At 39.5% G+C, this 14,281-nt stretch overlaps 1 protein-coding gene across 1 annotated transcript in view; it reads right to left on the bottom strand.

Moving 5' to 3' along the window:
- The window catches only part of LOC132899192 (A disintegrin and metalloproteinase with thrombospondin motifs 7), a 222,861-nt gene that overhangs the window by 184,890 nt on the left and 23,690 nt on the right, over positions 1-14,281 (bottom strand). Inside the window, exons 6-7 of the mRNA XM_060940894.1 lie at positions 12,576-12,700; positions 6,008-6,157 (exon numbers count right to left, since the gene is read on the bottom strand). Of these exons, the coding sequence (XP_060796877.1) occupies positions 6,008-6,157; positions 12,576-12,700 (275 nt within the window). The remainder of the gene's footprint in view (positions 1-6,007; positions 6,158-12,575; positions 12,701-14,281) is intronic.

Below are 14,281 nucleotides of genomic sequence, written 5' to 3'. Positions count from 1 at the left end.
ATGAACATGTATCATCTCTCATCCGAAAGGCTTCTTCAGTTCTGTCTGACCAGTGGGGAGTTCCAGGTATTTATCCTCTAGTGGACTAAAAGCAACCCTAAGGAGAGTCGTTGAGGTTACATGGGTCGTTGACCCTCTCAGTCATCCTGTAGGTGTTAGGGTCAGTGGAGGCCGGGTGTGAATGGTGTTAGCAGCCTAGAGGGTCATTAGGGTGGTCTGTGGGTCGTTGGCTCTCTCAGCCATCATGTGTCATTGAAGTCAGCTGAGTCTTGGTGTGGATGTGTATTCAGTTTTCTGGGAAGTGTGTCAAGGACTGCATTGTAGGTGGCTGATAAGTGGTCAGACAGAACTGAAGAAGCCTTTCAAATGAGAGGTGAAACGTCTTCAAGAATTTCAAGCAAGTCCAGTTGCCTTCTTTAGCATCTACATGTACGGTTTACTATGACCTGGATGACTGAGCTCCTTCACAGACATATTTCCATGCACTTTGGGATGAGAACCCTTCGACTGGTGCAGGAGTATAAGAGGACTTCCAAAAAACTTTCTACTTATCAGCCACCTACAATGCAGTCCTTGGCACACTTCCCAGAAAACTGAATACACATCCACACCAAGACTCAGCTGACTTCAATGACTCACATGATGGCAGAGAGAGCCAGTGACCCACAGATCACCTTAATGACAGTCTAGGCTGCTAAAACAATTCACACCTGGCCTCCAGTGACCCTAACACCTACAGGATGACTGAGGTGGGGTTTACATTAGACCGTATCAGCGGATCATCAAATTAACGTTTTTAAAACGATTAGTGTGCACACAGCAACGCCAATACACGATTTGCGTGCACACAGCAACGCCAATACACGGATACGCTCGGCTCCGCAGGCATCCTGCGCTCCAAATCACTCCGCCCTGAACAACGAGTGCCCTCTGGAGGGTGCGCACTCCGGCCCTGCGCAGCTCACAGAGCGCGCGAGTGGAGCGCACGAGCAGTGATTCGGGACTGAGCCGCTGTGTGTGTGATCTCAGTGCATGTCGGGCATGCGCGTCACTTACCACTTGCAAGTGGAAGGATGTCAAGCCTAAAGACAATCATAACTACACAATGGGCAGTATTTGCATCAGTATTTGCAGTATTTTCATACTTTTATACTCTTTAATGAAAGGTGATACAAGGCGGAAGGCCGCGCCGTTTTTCAGCAGTCGCGTCACATGACCAACGCCAGCGAATCAGGAAGGTGGATGTCACAGTGACGATGTCCAATGACGACGCCAGCTAGAGCTCAGCACAGCGTATCCACGTATTCTCAATGTTTACACAGCACCGGACCAGACACGATCTGGATTGAATACGTGAACGCATGCATTAATATAAACCTGTAATTTATCTTACAACTTGTCAGAGCTGATGTAAGCAATATTTGATTGGTTTTTTAAGAAAATTTAATTGATGCAAATATTAATTGTAATTTATATCTCCTGTGTTTTCATGGAGACATGGAACTCCATGATAATGATCATCATATACACGATGCCAGTCACCCTCTGCACACCGTCATCAGCAACCAGAGGAATCTGCTCAGTGATAGAATGCTCCTTCCCAAGTGCAGGACTGACAGACTTAAAAACTCCTTTGTCCCTCACGCCATCAGACTGTACAACTCCTCTCTGGGGGGGAGGAAGGGTAACAGGAGGACAGAGGATGGGAAGGAGCAGTAGCCTAGCCTGACAAAAAGCAATACTGGACAATGTGCAATATAAATGTGCAATACCTCTCCTGCTGGACTTTTTTTTTCCTCTCCATATCTTATTCTTTTTTATATTTGTATATGTAAATACTTAATTTAATTTAATTTATCTAGAAGTTTTCTCTATTTTCTATTCTCTGTTTATCCTGTAATGATGATGCTGGAATTTTAATTTCCCTGAGGGAACCCTCCCAAAGGGATCAATAAAGTTCTATCTAATCTAATCTAATCTAATCTAATCTAATCTAATCTAATCTAATCTAATTTAATCTAATCTAATCTAATCTAATCTAATCTAATCTAATCTAATCTAATCTAATCTAATCTAATCTAATCTAATCTAATCTAATCTAGACTGTTCCCCCAAATACTTATCACAGGAGTTACAAGAAAACACACAACACCCACGCCTCCAAAACCACCTTGCAAGACAAAATCAAACATAACATAGCATCCTTCTGATGAAAACCACATTCAACTTCACACCCCCATCCCTTTATGATGCGTCGTCTGCATACAGATGTGCTGCGATTCCGCTTTTAAAACCTCATTTATGTGCTTGGTGAGGTGGCACTGACTCCGACACAGAAACTGACACCACTCCTCACTATCAGACAGATAGGAAATTGGCAACTCATTGAGATCCCTTGCTATTACCTTTAACCCAGGCTTGTTTATGAAGTTTAATCTGAGCGCTCTGTCCAACACAACACCCACTGTACTTCCAGTGTACACAAATGAGAACAATCAAAGCAGGAGAATCACATTTTACGCACTTCACAGTTATCTCTCTTTGCCTCACGTTACACTCCACTGTAATCGCTTTATGCCTGTTATGCTATTGCTATTCCCTTGTAACAGGTAAATAAAACGGTAAAGTCCCTGCAAAAGTTAATGTATTCGAATACATACTGTTCGATTGAAAGAAGCTTGCTAGTTAAAGGAAAACAAAACCCAAAAATAAACTCTGTTTGCTGATCATGGCAAGTGCCCTGATGTGTCCTTCACGCGATTAAATTAAAAATAAAGCATTCTAACAAAAACTTATCCATTTTAAAAGTTATGATATTGCTGAAAATTTACTTACCCGACCACAACCATTTGCAGTGAAATCAGATATCTCCCTGTGATGGAACTGGTTCACTAGTATGCTGTTTGCCTTTGTTACACAGAGCTATCAAATAAAGGTTTCTAATTCTAATAAATAAATAAATCCCCAGGTGCCACTACACTCTCTCTCTCTCTCTCTCTCTGTGGTGACTGTTTCAGATGGATTAAATGCAGAGAAAGAATTTCACTGTGCTGTAATGTATATGTGACAAATAAAGGCTTTTAATTCTAAAAAAAATCCCCAGGTGCCACTACTCTCTCTCTCTCTCTCTCTCTCTCTCTCTGTGTGTGTGTGTGTGTGTGTGTGTTCACTGCTTCAGATTGGTTAAATGCAGAGAAAGAATTTCACTGTGCTGTCATGTATATGTGACAAATAAAGGCTTCTAATTTAAAAAAAAAATCCCCAGGGGCCACTACGCTCTTTCTCTGTCTCTGTCTCTCTCTGTCTGTCTGTATGTGTGTTGACTGTTTCAGATTGGTTAAATGCAGAGAAAGAATTTCACTGTGCTGTCATGTATATGTGACAAATAAAGGCTTCTAATTCTAAAAAAGGGCGGCATGGTGATGTAGTGGTTAGCGCTGTCGCCTCACAGCAAGAAGGTCCGGGTTTGAGCCCCGTGGCCGGCGAGGGCCTTTCTGTGTGGAGTTTGCATGTTCTCCCCGTATCCGTGTGGGTTTCCTCCGGGTGCTCCGGTTTCCCCCACAATCCAAAAGACATGCAGGTTAGGTTAACTGGTGACTCTAAATTGACCGTAGGTGTGAATGTGAGTGTGAATGGTTGTCTGTGTCTATGTGTCAGCCCTGTGATGGCCTGGCGACTTGTCCAGGGTGTACCCCGCCTTTCGCCCGTACTCAGCTGGGATAGGCTCCAGCTTGCCTGCGACCCTATAGAACAAGATAAAGCGGCTAGAGATAATGAGATGAGATGAATTCTAAAACAAAATCCCCAGGTGCTGCTATGTGCTCTCTCTCTCTCTCTCTCTTTCTCCCTCTCTCTGTGTGCATGTGTTCACTGCTTCTGATGTGTTAAATGCAGAGAAAGAACTTCACTGTGCTGTAATGTCTATGTGACAAATAATGGCTTCTAATTCTAAAAATCTACTCAGAAATTTTCTGTAATCATGTGATTTTTACTGGCAACAAAATACGCAAATCAACAGACTTCACTTTTGTGAAGTTCAAATCTCACTCAGCGAGATAACGCATATGCAGTACTGACAGATACTAGTAAACAATGTCCGCTGTCATCGCAATGCGATTCTTGACATCTAAAAAGATTGCTTTTCTCAGTGAATAAAAAAAAGAAAAGCATGTCACATAAAAATGCAAAGAAAAAAAGTTTAAAAAATAAAAAACACTCTGAGCAACGAGTGTTTATAGTCAGCACAAGGCTTCCCAAGGCTGGGTATGTGTCTGCTCACTGTTTAATTGTGTGTGTGTGTGTTTTCACTGTTTCAATGATCAGGTTTATTTTTACAGCCAAACGCCTGACATTCGGGCATCTTCAGGGTTGTTTGTAACAATTTAGAAGCGCTGTATATACACTAGGCCAGTTTCAGTAAATCATGTGGCGAGTTGAACCTCGGAGAGAGTAAGATGGCAGCGCCCAGTGACATTGTTTTTCGCAGTTGAACACTCGAACATGTCTTGTATGGATATTTTCTGTCAGTATAAAGGAGTTTACTTTTTGGGTCTTGTTTGGCTTTAAGACTTTTTTTAACACTTACCCACCTCAAACAAGGCATACAGCGTTAATACTGGTTTTCAACAGTGCTTCCGTGAGTGCTACCGTGAGTGGTTAGCGTATGCTGCAATACAGATGTAAGTGGGGAGTCAAACTCTCACGGTTACCAGAGGACTAGCCCCCCAATGTAACCCTAGCTGTATAGGTGAGAGGCCAAGGGCTACAGAAACAGAGATCGGCGCCACCCAATGCACCTTAAGGGCCTGGTTAGTACTAGGATGGGAGACTGCCTGGGAAGACCAGGGCATGGCATGGGAAGGACTTTAGACTTTAAATATAACAGTGCTACTGAATTCTTCATACTGATTGGTCAGAAGATGCTGATTATTTTTTTAATAACAGTATATAACACTAAATCATGTGCTGTTCTAATACATTATTGTTTCGATAGTAACATCTCACTCTTGTGTTGGACTTATATGGTGGATACGCCACAGAGACCACTTTTCAACCAACAGGGAACGGGTTCTGTTCTGTTTCACACATCAAATTTTGAACCGTTCAGAGCATTTCGGTCAAAAATCAATTGGTTGATTTTTGGAAGCTGAAAAATTGGTTCCCAGCTGGAACCAAAATATAGCTGTTTTTTTCCAGTACGAACCATGATGACATCAGTGGGCATGTCATTAGTTTGGAGAGGAAGTGGAGCACAGTAATGGAGAACACAGTGGAAAAGGATACATCTTCAGAAAAAATGGACCGAAAACAAATATCTGCAACAACAGAACAAAAGCTTGCAGGTAATCAATGCGCATCGCCATTTTGCGACTCCTGTTTACTCCCGTTGCGAATTGTGCAACGCCCTCCATTCATGACACATCCTTGATTCCAACGTTTCCGTTCAAAACTGGTGAATACGTAGGCTGGTTCGCTAGCTGTACCAAGGTTCAAAGAATCCTGAACAGAACCGGTTCAAGAACCCGTTCCCTGTTGGTCAAAAAGGGGTAATAAAGGGATTAAAAAATGTGTAACTGTGGATATGGCAAGGTTTTCTCTGAGGAGATGTTTATTTAACATTTATGGAAGGAGTCTCCAGTGTCAGTGCTTTGTAACAGTCAAAACTCAAAGGTTGTAAAGTTGTAACTTCATGATTTCCATCTCATGACAGAGAGCTTTGCAGATTCTCAGTAACAAGACAAGCTGTATTTTTTGACAGGAAGTGATTCACGTCCAATTCATATGAAAATCATACCTATGTATAAATATATCACTACTGTCAGTCTTGCTGATTTCCAGCTTTTGCAATTTGACTTCCATTTCTATTCAAAATAACTTGCATTCAAATCTTTTCCTGCTTGGAGAAACAGAGCCATGTACAAAAATAAATCATTTTCAGTATCATTCCACTTTGATTAACAATATACTGTAATTAATAATGCATGATCAGTGTTAGTGGAGGACGTACTTGTGTCCCAGCTCGTGTGCTATGGTGAAGGCCAGCGGCAGACCTGTGTCCTCATTGATGCTGCAGCTGCGATGAGGCTGACACATTCCCGCCACATGAGAGAGCCCGAGCGTCTCACAGGGCTTGTTAGCGGACGCACAAATATCTTTCCTGTGCCAAAGAGAAGTGTTACTCATGCCTATATTAAGCACAGAAACCTCTCCTAGAACTCATCTTACCTCCTGGCCATATTTCATTCCCTAAACACTGAGCAGTTTGGAAGTCTTTATTCCTCTTATTGCTATGCAGAGCAAGTGCAACAACAACTTACAAGCAGAAATAGCTCAAAACATTGCTGAAAGGCAGAAAGTAATATATAATGAAACATATAACAGGCACTAGTACCATAGAATATCAGATGATACAAGAGAGACTATATTTTTGGTGACTTTTACAAAAGCACAAGTTTTTATTCAGCAACTCGAGCAGTATAGCTGTCATATAACTTTCCTGCTGTAAAGAAATAAAGATGCTAGCTATCGTTTATGTGAGAACACGTCCAATCTAGCCAAAACATTGGTCGGATTCTTGCTGACTTTTTGTTCAGGGCATAAAATGATGCATAACATTCAAAACATTGTTCAGAGATGGTCATTTTCATATCCATTTTTTTTCTGTACAAAGTTTCCCTTAGTCTATTTTAATGCACTTAAATCGCTAACTAATTCGTCATGCATTATTATGGACAACTAAAACATGGGACTGTGCAGCACACTGGACTTTTTATATATATATATATATATATATATATATATATATATATATATATATATATAAGGCACGCTGCAATACAGATGCGAGTGGGGAGTCAAACTCTTGCGGTTACCAGAGGACTAGCCCCCCACTGTAACCCTAGCTATGTAATAGGCGAGAGGCCAAGGGCTACGGAAACGGAGATCAGCGCTGCCCTATGCGCCACATGGCGTGGGAAAGGACTTTGACTGATATATACTGTATATATACATTATATATACAACCCCAATTCCAAAAATGTTGGGACGCTGTGTAAACTAAATAAAAACAGAATGCAATAATTTGCAAATCATGAAAACCCTATAGTTCATTGAAAATAGTACAAAGACAACATATCAAGTGTTGAAACTGAGAAATTTTATTCATTCATCTCATTATCTCTAGCCACTTTATCCTGTTCTACAGGGTCGCAGGCAAGCTGGAGCCTATCCCAGCTGACTACGGGCAAAAGGCGGGGTACACCCTGGACAAGTCGCCAGGTCATCGCAGGGCTGACACATAGACAACCATTCACACTTACAGTCAATTTAGAGTCACCAGTTAACCTAACCTGCATGTCTTTGGACTGTGGGGGAAACTGGAGTACCCGGAGGAAACCCACGCGGACAACATGCAAACTCCGCACAGAAAGGCCCTAGCTGGCCACGGGGCTCGAACCCGGACCTTCTTGCTGTGAGGCGACAGCACTAACCACTACACCACCGTGCCGCCCGGAAATTTTATTGTTTTTTGAAAAATATATGCTCATTTTGAATTTGATATCAGCAATACATTTCAGAAAAGTTGGGACAGGGGTGTGTTTACTACTGTGTTGCATCACCTCTACTTTTAACAACACTCTGTAAACGTTTGGGAACTGAAGAGACCAATTGCTGTAGATCTGAAAGAGAAATGTTGTCCCATTCTTTTCTGATATACAATTTCAGCTGCTCAACAGTTCGGGGTCTCCTTTGTTGTATTTTGCACTTCATAATGCGCCAAATTTTTTAACTGGGAGACAGGTCTGGACTGCAGCAGGCCAGTTTAGCACCCGGACTCTTACTATGGAGCCATGCAGTTGTATGTGCAGAAAGCGGTTTGTCGTTATCTTGCTGAAAGAAGGAAGGCCTTCCCTGAAAAAGATTTAGTCTGGATGGCAGCATATTGCTCTGAAACATGTATACTGTATATCATTCAGCATTAATGATGCCTTCCCAGATGTACAAGCTACTCATGTCATGTGCAACTGTGCACTGATAACAAGCTGAATGGTCCCACTCCTCTTTAGCCTGGAGGACATGGTGTCCGTGATTTCTAAAAAGAATTTCTACTTTTGATTCGTCAGACCTTGGGACAGTTTTCCACTTCGCCTCAGTCCATCATAAAAGAGCTCGGGACCAGAGAAGGGGCGGTGTTTCTGGATATTGTTTATATCTGGTTTTAACTTGCATTTGTGGATGCAGTAATGAAGTGTTTTCACAGACGATGGTTTTCTGAAGTGTTCCTGAGCCCATACAGTGATTTCCACTACAGACACGTGTCTGCTTTTAATGCAGTGTCTCCTGAGGGCCTGAAGATCACAGACATCCAGTGTCAGTTTTCAGTCTTGTCTCTTGCATACAGAGATTTCTCCAGATTCTCTGAATCTTTTAATGATATTATGGACCATAGATGATGTGATCCACAAATTCTTTGTGGTTTTACATTGAGGAACGTTATTCTTATATTGTTGCGCTGTTTGCCCATGCAGTCTTTCACAGAGCGGTGAACCCCGCCCCATCTTTACTTCTGAGAGACTCCGCCTCTCTGGGATGCTTTTTTTATATCCAATCATCTTACTGACCTGTTGCCAATTAACCAAATTATAATTTTTTTTTTTACCATTATGCAACTTTTTCAGTCTTTTGTTGCCCCTGTCCCAACTTTTTTGAAACTTGTTGCTGACATCAAATTCAAAATGAGCATATATTTTTTCAAAAAACAATAAAATTTCTCAGTTTCAACATTTGATATGTTGTCTTTGTACTATTTTCAAAGAAATATAGAGTTTCCATGATTTGCAGATTATCTCATTCTGTTTTTATTCATGCTTTACACAGCATCCCAACTTTTTTGGAATTGGGGTTTTGTGTGTATATATATATATATATATATATATATATATATATATATATATATATATATATATATATATACACACACATTATATATATATATATATATATATATATATATATATATATATATATATATATATATATATATACTGTATAAAACACGTGTCCACTCCTGCCACACTGTAAAAAATGATTTGTTGTTTTAACTTAAAAAAGTTAGTGCCGGGATGCCTTAAAATTTTGAGCTCATTGAAATTAATATAGTAAGTTAACACAATGAGGCGAACAGTTTAACTTACTATATGAATTTCAGTGAACTCAAAATTTTAAGGCAGCCCGGACACTAACTTTAAGTTAAAACAACAAATAATTTTTTACAGTGCATTATATCTAAACAAGAGTGGTCTGAGAGCACAATATCCCCCACTGGCAACTCTGCCATAACTCTGGTAAAATGTAACTGAATTGAACAAAACTGCAATATGTGTATTACTGACATATAATAAAGAATCCTGCCAAGTTTCGTGAAATTCCTCCAAAAACTGTGAGAGGAGTTGATTTCAGAAGGTGAGTACCCTTCCTGGGATGGATGGACGGACAGATGGACAGACATCGCCACGACATAATGCTCCTTCAGGCCTTTCAGCCAGCGGGGGATAAAAATTGTGAGGGAAGTTGATTTCAGAAAGCAAGCACACCTTGATGAAATTGCCAAAGTACAAGTTTGTTAATAATCAAGGGCATAACGCTGGTAAAATTTGCCCAAATTAAATGAAATTTCAATCTGCGTATAACTGTCATATAACAAAGCCTTCTGCCAAGTTTGATGAAATTCCTCACAAATTGTGAGAGGAGTTGATTTCAGAAGAATGTACACCCTCATGAAATTGTCAAAGTACAAATTATTTAATCAAGAGTCAAAACTCTGGGAAAATTTTCACAAACGAAATTAAATCGCAATCTGCGGATTACCGTCATATAACAAGGCCTTTTGCCGAGCTTCGAGAAATTCATCCAAAATTTGTAAGAGGAGTTGATGTCAGAAGGCGAGCACACCTTCATGAAATTATGAAAGTACAAGGTTGTTAATCAAGGGCCACAACTCTGGTAAAATGCAACCGAATTAAACAAAATAACAATATGCATACTACCGACATATAACAAGGCCTTTTGCCAAGTTTCGTGAAATTCCTCCAAAAATTGTGAGAGGAGTTGATTTCAGAAAGAAAACATACGCTCATGAAATTGTCAAAGTATAATTTTGTTAATCAAGGGCTGTAAATCTGGTAAAATGTGACCCAATTTAACAAAATTGCAATATGCATATTACCCACATATAACAAAGAATCCTGCCAAGTTTTGTGAAATTCCTCCAAAAATTGTGAGAGGAGTTGATTTCAGAAGGTGAGCACCCTTCCTGGGACAGACGGACGGACTGATGGATGGATGGACATCGCCACGACATAATCCCCCTTTAGGCCTTTTGGCCAGTGGGGGATAAAAAAGGCTTATCCTTTACATGTACAGTGCATTTCACACAAAAGGCCTGAGTGGTTATATGGTATTATGTTCAGGTACAAGGCAAAGCAGCTTTTAGCACTGTAACAGTCAATCCTGAGGTTATGATTCAGCAGCTGAATTATAACCTGGATTTTTTTTTTTTGATAGAACTACACTTCTCTTTTGCACTTGGTCATAATTCCATTCATACGTTACCAAGTATTTTAGATATATGGGTATTTATCATTTCTATATTATTAATGCTTTATAACAAACTGTTTTTTCCTCCTCATGATATCCACTTCCCAGATTACTGAAATGACATGTCAGTCATTTCTGATTTATATATCATATATCAATTGGCTCATCTGCTGCTTTTATTATGAGTAAAAGTAAGTTGTCAGCTCTTTTTTGGCATATTATTGAGTTATAACTCAATAATAGCCTAAACAAAACCCTTGTTAATCACAGTTCCCAATCATGGATGTCTGTCAGCTCATTTGTTGGATGTAGAAGAGGGTAGACAGCGCATTCCTCTGAGTGTGTTACCCTGACCTGTGATGCAGCATGAGCAGCAGTATGAAAATATTTGATATTAGTATTTTATTATATCCACATTCACTGGATATGAGCAATGACGCGCTCTGATTGGCTACTCTACTACTAGGCTATTAGCTCATATACCGTGAGTAGAGAAAAACAAAATGGCGGAGCATGTTGCTGAACCAACCGAGGATGAAATAAAAACTCTACTCGAAAACAAAACCCCAAAAATAAAAAATAGCAACAAAATATGGAATGAAAGTATTTGATGGTAAGGACATATCTTTTTTTATTTTTCAAGAATTATTATTATCGCATTTTTCACAAATTCCTACTGTCATTTCGCCGGTTTGTTTACATTCTAAGCGGAAATGATTTTGTCGGATGTTTTGTATAAAGTTTTTACTTATTGAATTTGCAAAAACTAAAAACAAAAATGCTCTATTTTTCTAAATCCAGTGAATGTCGATAGAATAAAACAGTTATTCCACTCAATCTCGTCATACATGGCTTATAGCTGATTCCGTGGTACGTGCCTTGTCGACTATCAGCTCATGTCCGACTCGATTTCGTGGAATAATTGTTAACTAGCTAAGTCTGATGTTAAAGTCCGTGGCTACTACAGAAAATATACAGTGGTCAGCACAATCATTTAAATATTTATTTTTGTCTTTCTCATGACAATTAATACATTAATACATACCTTAATACCTTGAATAACATCATATATCTCCTGCATTAGTTAACATGAACAAATCCATGAACTTTGGCAGCATCACTAATTTTAACAATATTGATGTTAACAAAATAACAAATTTAACACTTTAACAAATGTAATGGGCATTTAAATATACCTGCATTGACTTTATTTTGTCTGCCTCTTGGCCAGGAGATCACAAGTTCTACTCATGGTTGGGTCATACCAAAGACCATCATAAAAATGGTGCCTACTACCATCTGGTGAGGCACGCCACAATACAGATGCGAGTACGGGGTCAAATTCTTCTGGTTACCAGAGGACTAGCCCCTCACTGTAACCCTAGTTATGTAATATGCGAGAGGCCAAGGGCTACTGGAACGAAGATCAGCGCCACCCTATGCGCCTTAAGGGCCTGGTTAGTACTGGGACAGGAGACTGCCGTCCTGGGAAGACCAGGTCCTTACATGGGAGGGACTTTGACTTTTTGACTGCTTATTTAATCCATGCTGTGTAAATTCATCTATACTTGCAAAAACATCAATTAAAGCATGTTAGTAAATGTTGATAACATCCTGAAATCTGGTCGCCACGTGTAAATATTAACATTCTGTCTGCTAACAGTTGAAAAAAAATTAAAATATTGTTCATGTTGGTTACTGTGGACTTTTGAATTACTTTAATAATGTTACTAATGGTGTATTAATATTGTAGTTAATCATTTATTCATGTTTGCTAATCTGGGCTGGGTTTCCCAAAAGCATCATAGCACAAAGATCATTGTTAAATGGTAGAGCGAGCATCACAATGAACACTCTCTCTCCTAGTTAAGGTGCTCTTAGTGTTAAGAGGCTTTTGGGAAACCCACCCCTGTTAAATAAGGTTAGTTAAGGAAACCTCACTATAAAGCAATACCTATATAGAGTATTTATATAAGCACCTTGTAAGTAGGACAGCCACATCATGATGGATTGGATGTTCGTCTCCCTTTATATTTAAATGCTTTTGCCATTTGCAGAAGCTGTTGAGGTTGTTGTCTGCATGGTGAGTGATTTTCAAGTCTTCCTGATTGAACATAACAAGAAATACAAAAAAATTTATAGCAATCAATCTATTAAAGCTATTAAAACAGTTGAAAATGCAAATTAAAGACAGAGGATTTAATCTGTGGATTCAAGTATCTTCATGAAAGCTTGACTACTGGAGCTTTTTGGGGAAAATATGTTTCACATTTCTTCTCAAAATGCTACTAGACAACACATAGAAAACATATAATCTAACCGCAAACATAGATGCACAACAACAATACCAAAGGCATTAGAATATTTAACAATTATTCGCAGAAGGTTAAGTGAATATCGGTGAATAATAACCAAGACAAAGTCGAGGTTATTATTCACCGATATTCACTGAGCCTGAGGCGGATAATTGTTTTAGTATAAATACACAGGTGATTATTTAATTTTTTTTAAAAGTCGTATTGAAAATATAATTTATTTCAAACTTCAAAAGCTGCATGCAAATCTAATAAAGGCACAATACAGACGTGTCACTTATCTAGGCCGAGTCACATAAAATACTTTGTTTTGAAATCGATATACTAAATCACAATTCCACCTTGCTTTCGAACAGTTTTAGACTAAACGTCATAGCATCTTTAGTGCTTTTAGGAACAACATTTTCTTTCATAATGTGTAATTCTTCCTCACTTACGGTGACAAAGTGATTGGCCGCCATTTTGCCAAGTCGCTCAAGGTGATTATCAGGAAATAGTCCGAATTTCTCGACCAATCAGTGCATGCGATTCTTTATAATCACCTCTATATTTATACTAACAAAACACAACCAATATCTTGTAGTTTTAAATGTACCCACTACTGTAAATCCAGAAATTGTCACTACTTTATTTACTGGCTGGCTCACCTCATCTTGTTCTAGCAGAATGAGAAACAAAACCACAATATTGATAGCATTAGCATGTAGAACACTAACCACTATTTTACAGGATTAAATATACCCATTACTGTAAATCCACCAATAACCAGTACTGGGTACAGTCTTTACATTTTCTGTCTGGCTCTCTATTTACTGGCCGGCTCACCTCATCTTGTTCTAGTAGAATGAATCACATAACAACAATATTAAGTGAGTGAGTGATTTTTTTAATGCCATGTCAGCACCTAAGGCTATATCATGGCAAAAACATTTTTCACAGATATTACAATTACTTTAGAAATAAACAATTTAAACAAATAAAATTACGTTAAATATATTTAAAAATAGAACATAACTAAATGCTGCGACGTAGTGGTTAGCACTGTCGCCTCACAGCAAGAAGGTCCGGGTTCAAGCCCCGTGGCCAGCGAGGGCCTTTCTGTGCGGAGTTTGTATGTTCTCCCCGTGTCTGCGTGGGTTTCCTCCGGGTGCTCCGGTTTCCCCCACAGTCCAAAGACATGCAGGTTAGGTTAACTGGTGACTCTAAATTGACCGTAGGTGTGAATGTGAGTGTGAATGGTTGTCTGTGTCTATGTGTCAGCCCTGTGATGACCTGGCTACTTGTCCAGGGTGTACCCCGCCTTTCGCCCGTAGTCAGCTGGGATAGGCTCCAGCTTGCCTGCGACCCTGTAGAACAGGATAAAGCGGCTA

Source organism: Neoarius graeffei, chromosome 15 (genome assembly GCF_027579695.1).
Source record: "Neoarius graeffei isolate fNeoGra1 chromosome 15, fNeoGra1.pri, whole genome shotgun sequence".
Taxonomy (NCBI): domain Eukaryota; kingdom Metazoa; phylum Chordata; class Actinopteri; order Siluriformes; family Ariidae; genus Neoarius; species Neoarius graeffei.
The sequence above is the reverse complement of the archived record's forward strand: the minus strand, read 5'-3'. Positions and strand labels throughout refer to the sequence as shown.